Source organism: Alligator mississippiensis, chromosome 13 (genome assembly GCF_030867095.1).
Source record: "Alligator mississippiensis isolate rAllMis1 chromosome 13, rAllMis1, whole genome shotgun sequence".
In the NCBI taxonomy this organism is placed as follows: Eukaryota; Metazoa; Chordata; order Crocodylia; family Alligatoridae; genus Alligator; species Alligator mississippiensis.
In genome coordinates this window covers 2,932,737-2,950,107 of record NC_081836.1, presented here as the reverse complement: position 1 = coordinate 2,950,107, position 17,371 = coordinate 2,932,737, and the positions used below count along the sequence as shown (strand labels likewise).

The 17,371-nt window shown below is 60.2% G+C and overlaps 2 protein-coding genes across 2 annotated transcripts; both read right to left on the bottom strand.

Moving 5' to 3' along the window:
- Positions 1-2,048: 2,048 nt before the first annotated feature.
- Positions 2,049-7,868, bottom strand: TMEM82 (transmembrane protein 82). Its single transcript, XM_006261686.4, has 6 exons — positions 7,156-7,868; positions 7,002-7,074; positions 5,511-5,685; positions 4,266-4,674; positions 3,487-3,674; positions 2,049-3,259 (listed from the first exon to the last, which is right to left on the bottom strand). The coding sequence occupies exons 1-6, from the start codon at positions 7,232-7,234 to the stop codon at positions 3,173-3,175; spliced, it is 1,011 nt and encodes a 336-aa protein (XP_006261748.2). The 5' UTR covers positions 7,235-7,868; the 3' UTR covers positions 2,049-3,172.
- A 1,267-nt stretch (positions 7,869-9,135) lies between these two features.
- Positions 9,136-17,115, bottom strand: SLC25A34 (solute carrier family 25 member 34). The gene is made up of 5 exons (XM_014597941.3): positions 16,658-17,115; positions 14,512-14,577; positions 12,982-13,134; positions 12,445-12,579; positions 9,136-10,595 (listed from the first exon to the last, which is right to left on the bottom strand). The coding sequence occupies exons 1-5, from the start codon at positions 17,084-17,086 to the stop codon at positions 10,413-10,415; spliced, it is 966 nt and encodes a 321-aa protein (XP_014453427.2). The 5' UTR covers positions 17,087-17,115; the 3' UTR covers positions 9,136-10,412.
- Positions 17,116-17,371: the final 256 nt, after the last annotated feature.

Sequence of the window (17,371 nt, the reverse complement as noted above, 5' to 3'; positions counted from 1 at the left end):
AGCTAGGAAGCCTGCGGCACAGCAGGGACCTCAACTCGTGCTGCTCAGGTCACAAGTTAGGGCCATAACCGCTGGGCCCTCCTTCCAGCCAAGGGGGTTAGGTCCAGGACCTCTGGCTTGCGGGCTAACTCCAGCATTGAAAAGGTGAGTCACTACCAAATGCAGCTCTGTTTAAATCTTATCTAGGGTCATTTCAATACAAAGGTTGCCTAAGCCACACGGCTATAGCTCCTCTTCTAGTAAGCAGCAGTCAGACAGTTTTGCTTGCAGTAATATCATGCCAAGAATTCATCATGGAAGGAAGGAAGGAACGCTCTTTCTCTCTCTCCTGAGCACATCTACACGTTCATTAATGCACCGTAGTTACGGCAATTTAAGTTTAGTGCTTGGAGAACCAAGCACCGACTGCACGCGCAGTAACTTGTGTTACTATGCAGTAGCACCGGTGCATGGTTTTTGAGTGACGCCAATGCGCAGTAGCCTAATATTACTGCGCAGTAGTGTATTAACATGGGTTTTGCTCGGCATGCTACCACGCAGTGTTATTAGACTGCTGTGCAGTTAGCATCTTGTGTAGACACGCACGCTGAGGTGTTAATTAACAAAAATAGTCAAGAAAGCACGTTAGCCCTTTATTACCTAGACCCACCACCGCTGCCGCTTCGGGGTGGACTTTCGGTGGGCAGGCAGGCAGCCAAACTACAGCTCCCATGATGCAGCAGCTCCTCTTTAGGAGTGGGGGCACTATGCGTGCAAGCTCAGCCTCTGCTGATGAAGAGGAGGACTTGGGAGTCTCTGTCCTGAGGGGCTGCAGGAGGATTTTCCGCATTGAAGTATTTTGCTCCAGTTTCTGCCGGTATGTGAATTCTTGTTCTGTGGGAAAAACTAGTTGTCTGACAAGGAGCCCCGATTTTCACCCAGCTCTCTCAGCCAGGCGGATGAACGGTGCTTCAAGGGACGATGTATCACCAGTGAAGACCCAATCGTCTGGCTCTAAAAAAGCAAGAATGGGCTTGCTTTTTTAGAGCCAGGCGATTGGGTCTTCACTGGTGATACAACGTCCCTTGAAGCACTGCATGAGTCGTATAAAAATGCAAGAGGCGTATCAAAAAGAGCCGCTGCGGCAAGAGCAGTATTGGGCTTCATTCAAGGGCACGAAGCAGTTTGTCTTGGAGTCGAGGGAGCAGGGCCCTCGGCTTTCCCCTGGCTCAGGCCTGCGACTCGGATCAAGTGCTTTCCCAGTCTGCGAGAGGAGGTGAAGGAGCTGTCAGGACACGCGGAAGGGCCCAGGGCAGTGCCAGAGCTGGCGCCACGCAGCTCCTTTGTCTGGAGGAGCGAGGCTGCGAGAGGAACATGAACTCCCGCCCTGGCTTTTGTTGGGATAAGAGCCGTCTCCTGATCCAGCCCTTGAGCTGAGCCATGCCATCTTCTCCTTCCGGGCAAAGAGGATGGCCTCGTTAAGGCAAAAGTCCAAGGAGGCAGGAGACCAGGGCTCGGTTCCTAACCTGCCACGGGCAACTTGGCGTACCCTCTTGTGCCTCAGTTTCCCTGCTTGCTACATGAGATGACATCCAATCTCCCAAGCTATTGGAGCACAGGGCCGGGCACCAGGGAGTCAGGTAGCCCCTTTGCTGGAGACCCGACTGCTTCTCCCCTGCGGAGATTAACTCACGGCAGAATTTAATCTTTTTCCTCCCCGCGCCCACCTGGCAGAGACAATACACCGCTGCGGCACCGTCCGCTCCAACAACTCGGCCTCAGTCTGCTCCCTCTCCAAACCTTACCTGCAGCAGGCTCAGCCAGGACGCAAAAGAGATTTGAGCCTGGATCGCACTGGCCATCGTTCACCCCACAGCCCGAGCCTCGCTTTGCTGGTAGAGCAGAGCTGCCGAGATGCACAGAGCGGCCAGGAGAGGGTAGGACAGGACAAGGGAGAAGAGCACGGAGGCTCAGAGCTCTCCAAGTTTGGCTACGGCAGGGCCTGCAGACGGGCACCCTGCTCGCAGGGCCCCACTAGCAGTGACAGGGAAAGGGGGGTCACACCCACCGACATGGCAAACACTTTATTCTTGCACAGATTTATAACGCGGACAAGACAAAATCCCACAGAGCTCCTCTGTAGACAGGCTTTGTGCTCTTCGGCTGCGGTTGCAAAGGTCTGCAAGACAGGTCCACACTGGGAGATGCATGCACCAGGGAAGAGCAAAGGACCTGCAGCCAGAAGGTGCCTCGGAGCAGGGTCTGTCGGGGGCTGCTCAAGTTTGGGACCAGCCCTGGCCTCAGAGGAGCAGGGCAGTTCCCATACAGGTCTGGAGCTCATGGCACACGCGTCTCCTCTCCCCCCAAGAGCCCCTGGACCAACACCGTCCCCCTCCAGGGCTCTGTGGCACGCAGGGATGTCCCAACTATGGCTGGGAGGAAGGTTTTGCTCTTTTAATAAATTATGTTTTAACAACAAAGATGTGAGGTGCTGAAGCCTAAACACCGTCTGCCCGCCGGCCCCGCACAAGAGGAGGGCAGGGCAACTCTCTTACCCCAGGGGAAATCATTCCTGGCTTGAAGGGGACCACATGTGGGGGGAGAGGAAGGGAGAAAAGCTCATTCCCGTTTTCACTCGGGGACATCCGCAGGGAGCGGATAGCAACCGTGGCTAGGAAAAATGGACACTGGTGCCTGGGGTCAGCGGGTCTCCGTGGCCTTCCACCCAAATCCCAGGGTCGCTCCCTGCTCTGGCTTGGAAGACTCCCATAGTCCATCCAGGCCGTTCCTGGGGGGGAGACCAGCTCCCCTGCCCAAAAGTAGTCCCAGTGCAGGGTAGAGGGAGGTAAAAGGAAACTGCTGGGATGCTCCGGAGAGCTTTGCCCCCGTGGTTGGCAATGGGGCACTGGAGGGAGTTTGGGGCATCGGGGTTCCCTGGACCCAGGCCGGCCACGTGTGGGGTCTGGGGCGGCGATTAGGGCAAAGGGAAGGGAAACCTCTCAGGGCTGAGCGCAACACAGCCCAGTTGCAGCTGTCCATCCCGGAGGCAGTGACCTCAGCGAGTCGTGCCAGGCCCGTGGTGCTGCCCGTCGGGCCAGACGCTTCTGCTGGGAGTTTCCGGAGCTAAAAACACTGATCTTGGTTCTCACTTCAGTCCTGGTCTCTGGGGCCGCTTGATTCCAGCCCCCCGGACTCAGGATGCCGTCGCTTCTTGGGAACGGGCCTCAGACCTGGCCCGGTGCTCTCTGGGGCTGGGTCCCGAGAGCCTCGGAGAGAAGTCCTGCGGACAGACACCGACACCGCGCACAGTCGGACACCTCCACCCATTGGACTTCGCAACCGTCCTGCCCTTGGCCACGTGCCCCCATGGCTTTTCTGTGCAGGGCTCCCCCCGTAACAAACTGTGCCTTTCTGGGCAGGTCCCAGGAAGGGGGAAGAGTGTTTTCTTCTTCAAAGCAGGGGCAGGGGGTGGGGGTACATGCATGCACAGCCCTCATGTAGCCTCACCTGCTGCCGACAGATGTCCAGCATGATCCCAGCGTGCACCAGGCACCACATCTCCCCCACCAGCGAGACGAAAACGTTTAGGATGTCCATCCACCGGCCCACGGTCATGAGGAGGATGAGGAGGCCCCCCATCCGCACAAACACGGTCTGGTAGGCCGTCTGCTCGCTGGGGTTCTGCCTCTGCTCCTCTGCCCGAAACAGGAGCGTCCCACAGTCACGGGTGGGCTCGCTCACGGCTCTCAGCAGAGACCGCGGACAGGCACCTCTCGGGAAGCAGCTTCAGCCGTGCTACGTGGCTCGTCTAGCCCACAAAACGGGCTAAGGGAGCAATGGCTGGAGTCTATCCCGCTTCTGCTCATGCAAGAAGTTGTGCTCCTAGGGCACCCCAAATACCACTAGCTCCTCTCCGAGCAGGGAGGGGTGGTGGCAGCTCCCAGAGATCACACCGGGACGAGAGCCGCCATGGGAGGCGATTGAGAGCCAGCCCAGTTGCAGCTCGCCTGGCCTGTCAGATCCCGGGCACACTTCCCACCCAGGCACCACAAAGAACAGGAGCCCACCTGTTTGCATCAACATGGGGCTACCTACCTGTGCCCAGGGGCAGCTGTAGCCACCTGGGATGTCCGTTTTCGAGGCCCTACAGGTGGGTTGGGCCTCAAAAGACTAGGGTTCCCCTGCCCCATCTTGCTGGGACGTGCCCAAGGCCCAGCTGAAATACCCTGTTGATTTGGAGTCTAAGGAGCTCACAGAGGGGGAGAAGACCTCCCTCCGGCCCTCACCTTGCATGTAGATGACCAGCAGGGTATAGCAGATGGTGAGCGGCGTCCAGAAGCGAATGGCCTCCGAGGTGGTGAGGAAGTCCCTGTTGATAAGCGCCACGGCGGCCAGGTCGGCCACCACGAAGGTGACCTTGAGGGCATTGCAGAGCAGGAGGGGGATGCCATGCCAGGAGGTGAGCAGGGAGATGCAGACCCCGCAGTAGCGCTCCTTGCTGTGCAGCTCGTACATGATGCAGACGTGCCGCGCCGCCTTGCGGACGTAGCTGGCGATCAGGCCAGCCAGCCCCACGCTGAGGACCAGGTTCCAGGTGCGGTGCGGGGCCCCTTCCAGCAGGTAGGAGAGGCTGCAGGAGATGCCGCAGCCCAGGGAGTACTGGCACAGCAGGAAGAGCTGGCTGCTGGGTGCCCCCTGTGGAAGCAAAGCATTGGAGATGCAGCGTGGCAAGCCACAAGCCCACGGGACACATTGGCGCCGTCCTGCGACATGGGGACTGGAACTAGGTGCCTGGTCCAATTCCCCAGGGCAGAGAGCAACCACGAACACGGGGCAAGTCATGATGAGATGGGGGGTAGAAAGGAAGCAGACCGTTCCTGTCCATGCTATGGAGAGCCAGAGCCTCCTCTTTCAGGTCCAAGCATGCATGCTACCCCCACCCCCCAACATGCACACACTTGCTATTGACCCAACAAACGACTTCCAGCCACTTTGCTCTTGCATAAAACCCGAGCATGATGTAATCCAGCTCTGGGCTGCTGTTTTGGTCCCTCTACATGCTCACCTTCAGGTGGAGAAAGCAAAAGGCCCTGGGGAGAAGGAGCAATGGCAGGGCTTCCCATCCCAGCAGGGCCAGACATGGGCATGGGTGAACCAGGCGGCCACCCGAGGCCCGGACAGAAAGGGGGCCTGACAATGGTCATTTTTATTATTATTATCATCATTCTTTCTGCTGATACTAAAAGTTTGCCCAGGGCTGCCAGGAGTTGTATCCCAGACATAAAACAGCCCACAGCACAAACCCTCTCAGCCCATGGTGTAAAACAGTCGGGGACCCGAGTTCTAGTCTTGCCGGTCACCCAGCAAGTCAGGGACACTGGCAGGGTCTCCGTACCCTACAGACGGGGAACAGAAACAGAGATACTGCCATCGACCCCCTCCAGGAAAGGCTTGGAGATCCGGTGCTAGATGAGACCTACTGAGCATTATTCTAGGGTGCACTAGTGATGACGCAAGGAGCAGTCACTCACCTTGCGCAGGGACAGGAGCATCGACACGGCCCGGAGGGAGAACTCCAGCACCACCAGAGCGGCCACGCGGTACCCCACCACGGTGAAGATGCCCGTCAGCAGGACGAGGTGCAAGTGATCCAGCAGGGACCACTGGGAGCGGATAGTCTCCTTCTCCTTCTGCTTGTCGGGGTCACTGGAAGCAAAGATGCACCCCGAGGAACAAGAGCCAGGAGGATGTCCGCACAGCAGAGGGGCTCCAAGTCTTTGGGCCTGACCCCGAGCCACACGCAGAAAGCTGCCCCAGACTTGTGCTAGGATCCCTGGCTCTAGGGCAGCCAGATTTTTAAGAGACTCCCTCCCCTGCGTACACAAATCAAGCCAACCCACCTCCCAGCCCAGATCCCTCCAGCCTAGGCTGGACCCACTTCCCCAGCACCTCGGTTAATACCCCCCTACGTGACAGCCTGTCTGGCCGGGCTCCTCACAAGGCACCCGATAGGCCATCGCCAGCTGGCATTGCTCGGTGTGGTCAGCAGCCATGGCCTTTTGGTTCTTGATGGGAGCAGGTCACGTGTGACCAGAGCTGGGGACATGGGAGCCATTCCTCGTGGCCAGTGCAAGGAGAAAGAAAAGATGACGACCCTGGGGCAGGCTGCCGAGCACGCAGCACAGCACTCGGGGACACTGAGGCACAGCTCAGCTGGCGCACAGGGCCACACTGCTCCACATGAGTGGGCGTGCAAAGACACATGACGTCTGAGCACCTCTGAGATCACAGGCAGCTTGGTGAAGCAGAGGGCAGAGCCCACCAGGTTTGGGAAGGGAAACCAGAGTGGGGTAGGGAGACACTGAGCCCCCAGCATTTTGCTGGCCAGGCTCAGCAGCTCCAGCCGGGTCAGGAACGGTTTGTGGAGCAAAGCCTATGCAGTTGCAGGCTTCAATACAGCCCCTCGGAGCCACAGCTCCCAAGAGCTCAGCGCTCTCAGCCCCATGAGGGTGAATCAGGGTGCAGGGAGCATCCTGGTGTGCAGGAGGGGAGGGCAGTGCTGGGGAGCTGGGGGTGGGCTGGGCCCAAAGCAGGGAGCACAGAACAGGCTTGGGCCGCACCAGCTACCATGCAAGCCCATCCCTGCCTCATTTCCTACCACGTGGACCAGCCTCTGCCGCTGGGGGCCAGCAAGTTGTAGCAAGGAAGGGCCAGGCTGGCAGCTGGATAGGACAGATCCTTCCTCTGCTGGCCACAGAGGCAGCACTGCATGGAGGCCCCTCCAGCTCCTTAGGGGTTAAACCCCCCAACCCAGGCAGCCGGGCATCTCTGCACAGCCCAAACACCTCTGCACACACCCTGGCATTTTAGCACCGGGCTTCAGAGACCACAGCAGGCTCCTCGGCCAGCAGTCGCCGGTCTTGGGAGAGCCCAGAGGAAGCCAAATCTACTTTCTTCTTGGCTACAGGGAAAGCGGTTTGTGAAGAGGGGGAGAAGAGATCCCCCTGCCCCCAGGCACTTACTTCAGGCACTGGATGTAGAGGTAGATCTTCACCAGGCTGCACAGGACGGAGACTGCACAGGCACCGACCAGCCCTGCAAGGGAGGAGACCAGAGGGTCCTGAGAAGGGCCAGAGAGGGGCCAGGTGGGGGACAGGGCAGGCTGGGCACCCTCACCTTGCAGGATGGAGTCCATCAGGACAGTGCCCCAGGCCATGCTGGGCAGGCTGGGCAGCCAGGAGCCCAGGGAGAGCATTTTTAAGTGGGTCGGAAGGAGCTCGGAGGCAGGTGTGTGGAGTTGGGCTCCTCTCCCCAGCCCTGCACGGGTGATGTCAGCCTAGGGCAAAGGTCTGGCCGAGGCATTGGGAAAGCAGGGCGGTGCCTGGGTAAATCATTCTGCGGGCCCAGGTAGAGCAGACGGGCTGTAGCCACCCCTGCCCAGGGACTAGCCCAGCAGCAGGGGCCGTTTGGCAACAGCTTTCAGTGGATCGAGTGCAGCAGAGAGAGATGCCAGACAGGCTCCGGGGCACCCAGTTAAGAGGGGACAGGCTGGGGCTACAGCCCAGAGAAACCTGGGTCAATCAACTCCGTGTCCGTGTCTGAGCTGCTCCTGTTCTCGGGGCGCCTTTATCTTCTCTGAGGGACAGGTGAGCCGCGCGGAGGAAACGGTGCTAGGTTGACGTGCCCCTGCTGCGACAGGGACATCTAATAGCACCACTCTCCATCTGCCGACAAACGCATCTCCTCTAGTGTCCGAACCCGAGGACTGCTAGGTGTTTCCAGGCTTCAACCACCTCCCCTCCTGCTTTTCTTTCTCCAGCAACTGCCAAAGGGAAGTGCCTGGCTGCTCATGGATTACAGTCACTGGTGCTAATTATGATGCCAGCTGTGTTAACTCTTTCCTAAGAGACGCAGACCTGACCTTGCTATTAGCTTTGGTGGGTCCTTGCTAATCACGCCCAGGTGTGGAGGCCCAAGATGGACCATGGAGCAGGGGAGTAGACTGGTCTTTAAATCAGCAGCCTGCAGTGGCCCCGTGAAATGTCAGCTAGGGTTTTGCAGGGGGGAGCCTTTCGGGGCCAGCCAGGTCCACCTCCCTGCAGCTGAATGCTGACTCCAGGGCAGATACCTGAGAGCCGTCAGTCTGGGGGGGTCTCATGGGACCTGAGCAGCTTTCTGAGGTGTGGCCAGCCCAGCATCCCTGGGTCCCAGAGCTCTTTGCAGGTGTGCATGCACGTGCATGTGGGTAACTGCTCGCATCACTTGATGCTGGCGGTCTCCGATTCACCCCACATCCATGGCTCAGCAGTCCTGAGGTGTTCAGGGGGGTCTGTAGTTCCCGGGACCTGCCCAGAGGGAACCTGTGCTGGTGCAGGGGGTGTTAGGTGCTGCGGGATGGCACCGTGACTTGAGGTGGATGTTGTGGGCTGGGCGGCAGCCACTGACCACGTGAGCAGGCCCAGGGCTGTGTGTGTGTCTGCATTGCGATGGAGAGGGTACGGCTTCTCTACATGGCTCATGCCCCGGTCGCAGGTGGGGGAGCAGAGGGGACAGAGCTGTGCAGGGTGCCGGCAAGCAGGCTCAGGGGCAGTGGTGACTACAGGCTCAGTCCATGGTGCTGAGGGCAGTGGCAGACCACGGGCGCGCCCTGGACCCAGCGCAGCAGGTGAGGCTTCCCAGTGCTGGGAGAGGCAGAACTGGCTCCAAAGCAGCAGGGCTGGCTGCAAACACTGTCCCCTTCCACCACTGAGGCAGTGAACCGCCCATCTCTAGCACCAGTCCTCCAGCTTTCCCATGGCCGCGCTTGGGCAAACGGGAGGTAAATTCCTCTAAACTTGCAGGCAGTACCTGACTTGCATCCCTGGAGGGAGAGCATGTGCTGTCCTGTGCTCACCTGGGTCCAAGTTGCTACCCCCAGCTGCCCTGGAGACAAGTGGTGTGTGGCCAGTTCTGCTGGGTGGGTCCCTATTGCACTTTGCTGCTGCATGCCCTCGACGCCTGGGGCTACAGCATCTGCTTCGAGGTGCCAGCAAGGGCAGTGGTCGCACCAGGTCCAGGTCCCAGCGGCCTGGGCTGAGCCAGGACACGCGGGCAGGGCAGGACCCTGATGGAGCCCTGCAACCACCGGCAGCAAATTAAAATCCCACAGGACAGATGTAAAAACAAGGCACAAGAATCAAACCCTTTTATTGGGTTGCTGTGATCCAGGCTCCTATACAGCCTGCACTGCAGTCTTGCCCCACTCCCTTCATCACCCCGTATGGGGCTGGGTCGGCAGCACTCCCAGCATGAAGGGCACCAGGTCAACGTGTGACCGAGGGAAGAGGCTTGGCAGGCCAGGATCATCGGTGCTCAGGGGTCTCCCCCCTGACATGGAGGAGGGTGGGGGGAGCTGCTCCCCTGGACTTGGGCCACAGCACTTTGCTTCCCAGCTCCCGTGTCTGCTGCCAGGCTCACACACGCTGGGGTGGGTTTGCGAGGCTAGGAAGTGGGTTTGCAAGAGGCTGAGAGCTCAGACCCAGGGGGCTTGTGGAGTGCTACGAGCTCCCCCCTGGAGAGGGGAGAGCTGCCTGCTTACCCCAAGGAAATCCACCTCGCAGTCCCACCGCCTGGGTGGGCAGCCCCTGCCCTGTCCATTTAGCAGTGCCCATCTCCAGAGCAGCACGACGCCTGGGACCTCTCCCAGGCCAGGCCGCGGTGCATGGGCAGTCATGGAGGGCACCGTGGTGTCCCCCGGGTGCTGCTGGCAACGTGCTCCTCGGAAGACCTCTCCACACACTGCTCGGCTCCCCCCGCACAGACCCTGCTGTCCTGCAGCGAGGACGACGGACTAGTCCTCTGGCTAAGGGCTACACTTGGGTCCCTCTCCAGCAGACAGCCCCCAAGAGCTTGGCCCTCCAAGCCCATGCAAGGCTGAGTAGCTTATAGCATGCTGCCTGGCACACGTACATGCCCAGGGCCCCGCGGCACCTTACCACACATCAAGTAATTTACCCCACTGGCAGCCCCACGAGGAAGGGGAGTGCAATGACCCCTGTTTTGCTGGTGGGGAAACTGAGGCACCGGAGAGGGACGCAGCTTGCCCAAGAGAAAGCCCATGTCAGGCAGGTGCACACCTGGGTTGGATGCGCTGCGGCAGGCTCAGATGGCAGAGTTCGCTCTACAGGAGACACCGGTCCTGGATGGAGCCCCAGCCTCTCGTTCGGGGGCGTCTGGACCCAATGGCAGGCAGCCGAGCTGGGCCCAGAGCTCCCCCCCAGACCCAGATGTCTTGGGGGGCTTCAGACTCCCTTCAAGACCTGCCCTGACTCTGCCTGGGCTCCCGTACAGCAGCAGCCCTGCTGCTCCCAGGCTCCAGGTCTCATCACGCCGGTGCGGAGATCTCGGCGTCCACATGCCTGTGACGGACGTGCCGGTCTTGTTCACGCAGAGGCTTAGACGTCGTGCTGCAGGTGGTAACAGGCCAGCTTCCGCAGCTCGTCCCAGAAGAGCAGGCTGAGGATGGTGTGTGGCCCCAGGCGCAGGTAGGCAGGGCCGATGCCTTTATATAGGGCCAGGATGCCCTCCTTGCCAGAGATCTGCACAAAGCAGTCCAGAAACCCTCGGTAGAGCTTCCCCTGGAGATAATACACATAGTGAGGGATAAGAAACAGGGCCCTACTTGTGCCCCCCTTCCACGCATGCCCAGCCCTGCCATCATCCCTCTCGATCCTTCCAGTTTGTCTGCATCCTCACTGAAGGTCGGAGACCAGGGCCAGACCCAACTCGCCAGTACTGCATCCCTACTCAGCTGACATCCCCTCACAACATCTCCCCTTGCAAGGCTGATCACAGTAAGGCTGGATTTTCAGAAGATCTGGGCTTACTTCTGACCAGCTGGTCCTCAGGGACCTCAGCCAAGAACTCATCGGGCGCGTCTACATGTTCATTAATGAGCATTAGGTAACGTGCATTAAATCTAGTACCTCCATTGTGAGATACTAGGAGAATGCACAGCAGCCGATCTTAAGGTGCATTAGCTAACGAGCACAGGTTTTTTGGTGATACTTGGTGTATTAAAATAGGCTAGTGTGCATTAAAGCTCATGTGTAGACACATCCGTGATTACACTAATGCTTTATGCCCTTCCCATAAGGATTTCAAAGTACTTTAGGCAAGGATTGCTCTGCCTGGGGGAAAACAATTACCCCCATTTTACTGAGGGGAAAAACCGAGGCAGGAAGCAGCTTGAATTCGTCTGGGGCATTGCTTGCCGTGTTCTTGCAGACTGTGCTTCAAAACAAGTGAAAGCCTGAAAGCTCCATGTTTCGGAAGAGCCTTTTACCGGGATAAACTAGCAGTCACCCCAAAACGACTCTGGCTGACCTGCTGGACTACCGGAGTGGAATTTGGGTCGTTATTTTTAAATGAAAACGTTTGAAGAAGTGGTGCGCTCTTGGTGCACCAGAAAGGGTCCCACTTTTGGAGTCAGAGAAGGTGCAACGCGGCCGGAGCTTCCTTTTCAAGGGGAAATATAAGGCCGGCTCCCCAGCTGGTATAAATACATATAAGGAAGGACAAGCACCAGCTGAAGACCTGCCCGATGTTTTCCTGCTTGTTGTGTGCCACGTCCTGATTCTCCTTGAGGTCTATTTATAAGTGCTGTTTCGAGGAAGCTTTCATAAGTAACGTGACGTGACCCGGTGCCTGCCCGACTTCTTGTAGAAAGCCACGGGAGCCAAAAGGAGAAGTGCCAAGCTGACGGGGTTCAGTGGGCCAATCTGGGCGCGATGGGGCAGCTGCCGGGCGTGTGGCCGAGGCATGGACAGAGGCTGGGGAAGGGATGAAAACTTCCCTTTGGACGAGTGACCCAGCGCCCAGGGGCTATAAATACAGACATCGGGTTGCTTGCTAGCAGGCGCTGGGTCACGTGGCAGGCATCTGTTCAGTGCTCACAGCCGGCACTGCTGGGTGAAAGGCTACGGCCATCAGCCGCACGGGGGCTGACAGCGCGCTTCAGAGCCTCGGCTAGGATGTGGTCCTCCAGGTTCAATCACACCATGCTGGGGGATGCAGCCGGCCCATATCCCACCGCCTCGGAGACAGTGAGAAAACGCCCCGAGCGACTGACTCGGCAAGGCACTGACTTCACCGTCGGGGTCTCAGCAGCCAAGACCCGTCTCTGTCCCGAGATCGGCTGAGAATGAGACAGCGCGCTCAGCAGACTAGGGAGGGGAAAGGTGCTCGGGGCAGCAAGGCCTACGGTGCACAGCACGGGGATGTGAGCCAGGGATGATCCCAGATCTTCCCCCCGCTGTCCCCTCCAGGCCTCTGGTTCTCCATCAATGGGATATTTGTTGCCCTCACTTCTGCCCGTGGAGGGGGGTCACGAGACAACTACATGGCGTGCTCACGTCAAGGGCCCCTACACCCCCATGTAGCTGACCTGCCCGCACACCCCAGGCTCGCGCTGGGTTAGCCACTTACCATCCCCAGCTCGTCCACGGGCTGGTTGTAGAGTCTGGTGCTGACCACGTCGAAGGGAGTCATGGCCACGGCCACGGCCACGCTGCTGATCATGCCAGCTGCCAAGGCCACCATCCAGCTGCCCTCCTTGAACCACTGCGAAAGACAGGACCAATCAGCCTGATCGGCTGCTCTGCTTTCTGCTCCTTGACGTATGCTCCCTGCCTGATTAACTGCTCTGCTTTCTGCTCCCTGCCTCATCTGCTCTGCTGTCTGCCCCCTGTGCTGCCTGCTCTTTCCTGATCTGCCAGGTGCCACCTCCAAGCTAAAGAGACCGGACGGGGAGCACCGAGGGCCCCGAACCCTTTGGTGCCTGGAGGCGGGCACCGCGATGTTCCAGCGCCTCACCTGCTCTTGCAAAGCTGTGGGTGGAGTGCCCTGGCTAGGCCCATGTCCCGTTGAAAAGGTGCCCCCCAGGCTCCCCAGTGAGAAGGGAGGGGTGAGTGCCAGTCCCTGGAGCAATCCTAGCCCACAGCCCAGGCCCCCGCAGCCCCTTACCTTGCGCTTCCTCACCCAGTCCTTGGCGGACGCGAAGGTGGCCAGCTGCACCGCGGAGCCCACCGTGACACGGGGCACGGCGCCGTTCACGCCCCGCCACAGGCCCACGATGCCTTGCTTCCTGTAGATGGTCTCAAAGGCGCTGGAGACGCTCTGGACAGAGTCAGACAGACAGGTGGGAATTAAAGGGGCCGAAGAAGAGGTGGACCGGGACAGCTCTCCGTGGCACCCTTCGCCCCAGCGATGCTGCATCCTATGGGCAGAGCTTGCAGAAATCAATGCTCCCTGGGTGCATTTGGGCCAAGGACGGTTAATCTACCAGTTAATCCTCTCTGAGGCAACCCATGGGGCTGTAACTCCCAGGGGAGGCTGTTGGCAGGACTCTACTTGCATAATCCCCGGAGAGAAGACACTGGCCGTGCCCAGCAGGGACGGCACGTACGGCATACCCTGGCTTTGCTATCTCTGCAGCCAGCGGGGGCCCTTTGCTCTCACCGCCCCTCAGCACGGAGCCAGGGCTTGCACAGCAGGATAGGAACCCGTGCACCTTGCTGCCGGGAAGTGAAGCACCGCGCGCCTGGCTGGGGCCAACGCCAGAGCCTGCAGCAGCAAACAGGAGGTAATGGCAGCACCCACCCCCTCCTCCACCTCGGCCAGATCAATTCCTCCCATTCAGCAATTTCTGGTTGCAAAACACTCGGAGTCATCAGTTGTGGGAGCATTAATGGCTTGCGTCACTCTGTACACAGTGAGAGAGGGCTGAGATCCCCAAGTGACCCGCAGCAAAGGGGGACAGACCCAGGGAGCAGGCCTGAAAACCTAGCAGCTCCACTGCACCCACAGCTGCAAGGGGCATTTCCCCGCCAGGGGAGTGGGGAATACCCAATGGGCATCACTGCTGCTGCTGGCCCAGCCTCCGCTCATGCAAGCTTGTGCTATATCTCCATCTTGGTTAGTCTACAAGGTGCAGATCTACCCGGCCTTCCCTTTGACGGCACACGCAGGGAGCGTGCGCTGCTGTGGCTTAGGCCCCTGCCACACATTACATGCATTATGTGATTCACTGGCGAATTGTGCCACAAATTTAAACCGGGCACACGTGCAAAATAAGACCACACATGCAAAGGTATTATCACACAGTTAACTGGCGAATCGTGCAATAAAAGTAGATCCGCCGCATGTGCAAAGCAAGTAGCACGCTAGAAAAAGAGCCAGCCAGCTGCCAAATTAGAGCTTCAATATGTGTAACGGCCTTATAGCTGGTTACTAGCTATCTTTCATTTGGTGGAGTCCTGTCTCTTGGAAGAAGCACGCGCAGAGAGACCCAGAGATGTCAGCTCAGGGCCGGGCCGTCCTTGTAACACCCGCGCGCACACAATTGTAACCCTGGGCACACACCACATCCACATCCGCATCCCCGGGCCAGCCTCTCTGCTCCTCCCACGTGCCACCCTGCCAGGAGGCCAGCCCGACTCAGAAACCAACCCCAGGGAGAAAAACAGTGGGTGGATTTGCAAGGCTTCTGCTCACCTGGTGGTTGTGCTGGTGTCCCACTGCCACGGCTGCCACGGTCTGGGCTTGCAGGTGAGTTTTGACCTGTAGCAATTAAAAGGAAATGGGCCACATTGGAGAGTAGGAAGCTGCCAGGCTGCACCCACTTCTACCCAGCGGGTTGAACTGGACCCCTCTCCCCTAAGGAGGACAGGAGTTATCCCACCAAATCACCCCGATTCCTCCTGCATTATTCTGGGGGGGCGGATTCAGGCTCTAATTGCACGGGAAACCATGCATATTGCCCCCCAGCAGGCCTTCCTCAGCCCCCTGACCGATGCCCTCTGGAGAGGGGCGATTCCAGCCTGGCTCTCCCTGCTTGCCCATGCACCCCTTGCAAAGGCCATATTTGACAGCCTGCCAGATTGCTTGCACACTCAGCCCCTCGCTGCATCTTCGTTGGGTGGCGAGGTATGGTAGCAGAGCAAAGACCCCTACCCCTGGCTCCTGTGCCCTTTCCTCTGCTCCTAGCAGGGTCAGACGTCTGCAGGAAGAGCAGGGGCACTGCAGGGAGTGGAGCTGAGCTCCTGCTTCCCCCTCAGTCATTAAGCACCAACATGATGTTTGCTCCCCACGATGTCCCGAAAAACTGAGTCACTTCATAAGGCTCCAAAACTTGGGCATCGACCTCCCGGAATATACTCCCCCCCCGCACGTACCAGCTGCTACAGCTTCCCTAGTCACTCCCTGTCCTAACTGGCAGTGTTGAGCTACTGGCTGCTGTCCCAGCCCCAAAGCAGCTGCATTGCATCCCTGGGTGAAATGATGAGTCCCATAAAAGCCCCTGGGGATGAGAAATGCTAGAAAAATCCTTCCCGCTCAACACTTCAATGGGTGGCTCAGTGAAAAGCCTGGCCTGCTGCTCACCCCTGCCCAAGCGCATGAACTGCAGACATCAAAAGCAGCTTCTGGTCCCCTCCCAGTCAGTCAACTGGCAACCAAGTGAGCAGGCCCATGCATTGTACAACTCCTTCTGGAGAAAGCAAGGCATTTCCCCAGAAGTGCCAATTGCTTTTTGGCAAGAGCACATACCATTTGATTTCCACAGAGCTGTGGCTATCTGAGCGGAGGAGGGGGAACCTCATGGCTGCCCCAGTACCCAGCTGGAGAGGCGTGTGCCCGCTGGCTCCGAGGAAGGCAGCGCGGCGGGTTGCAAGGCATCCCACAGAAGCAGGGAGCCTTGCAAGCCCGCCTGCTTCTTCCCCAGGCCTGCCCGCCTGCCAGCCCTGCGGGGAGGAGCCGTGGGGCGGGTTACACCAGGCTCACGGCCTCGCTCCCTTTCGGACTTTGAGCCGGGTTGTTTTCTACCCTTGCACCTGCCCATCTCCACCCTCGTCCTCCCTGCCCGCTCCACAGTCCAACCGCACGCGCAGTGCGGGGCTGGACAGAGGCCACTGCCACCTCCAGCCAGGTTTCAAAGGACGTCAGGTCTCCGGGTGGACACCTCCACGCAGGACCGCGCTGGTTTTATTGCTCCTAAGGCTGTCTCTGGACTTGAACATGTCTCATGGCCATGCCCAGCATCCCCTCTGCAGATGCCTCTCCCCTTCCAGTCCCACTCGGAGCACTTGCTCCGTGCTGGGGTCTGTCCACACCCCTCACTGCCCCCAGTCGTGGGCTGCCAAACCCCTCTGGCCAACGCAGCGGCACCAGGACGTGGTGGGCGCGTGGGGGGAGCAGAAGCCAGCCTGGGCCACGTGCAGCACCCAGGAAGAGCCCTTGGGGCTGAGAGACAACCCGCGGCTCGGCTATGGGGCTCATTCGGCACGGGGGGCTTCCCCTGCTCTCTTCAGGTGTGACCCACAGGAGAGGGGAGCACTCTCGGGGAGCCCCCTTCCAGCAGGGGCGAGGGGAAGGGGTGCCCTGGGCTGCCCCTCGGCCGCAGCCCCTTCTGGAAGTGGGGTGCATACACTGCTGCCTTCCCTGGCTCTCCCGGGGCTGTTTGCATCCCGGCCCCCGGCACATCCCGGCTTTCAGCCACCTCTGCAGGTGCGCCGGGCACGGGGGGCTTTGCGAAGCGGGGTGCAGCCTCAGCCCAGCGCAGGGGTGCGGGCGGACCAGCGCGCGCGAGGCGCCGGGATGCAGCCGCGTCTGGGGCGGAGCAGGGCGCGGGCGCGCTACTCACCAGGTACGCGGGGCTGGCCACGAAGGCGCCCACGGCTCCGGCCACGGCGCCCGCCGCCACGGTGCCGCCGGGCCGCTGCGTCCAGCCGCCGTCCTCGGCGTGCGAGTACACGTAGAAGCGGGCGCCGTTCATGAGCCCCTGGTACAGCAGCGCGGCCGCCAGCCCCTTCTGCAGCCCGCGCGGCCCGTCGGCGCGGCACACGGCGGCCGTGGCGTGCAGCACCCCGCGGTAGTGCCGCGCGTACGTGCCCCGCGCCCGCAGCTCGCCCTGCAGCTGCAGCCGCGTCTTCACCACCTCCAGCGGGTTCGTGAACACGCACGCCACGCAGCACGCGCCCGCGCCCAGCGCCAGGTCCACGGCCGGCGACACCGCCACCGCCACCTCCGCCGAGCCCGCCCGCGCGGGCACCGCTCCCGGCGGCCACACCATCGCACCCGCACCCGCCGTCTGCCCGCCTGCCCGCCCGCCCGGCACAGCTCCGCCCGCAGCCCGACCCCGACCCGGCCCCGGCCCCGGCCCCGCCCCTGCTCCAGCACCCCCCGCCCTGCACCAGCCCCTGCTGCACCCCTCCCTGTCCCCAGCCCAGCACCCTGCATATACCAGCCCCTGCTGCACCCCTCCTGGTCCCCAGCCCTGCCCCCTGCATATACCAGCCCTTGCTGCACCCCTCCCGGTCCCCAGCCCAGCACCCTGCATATACCAGCCCCTGCTGCA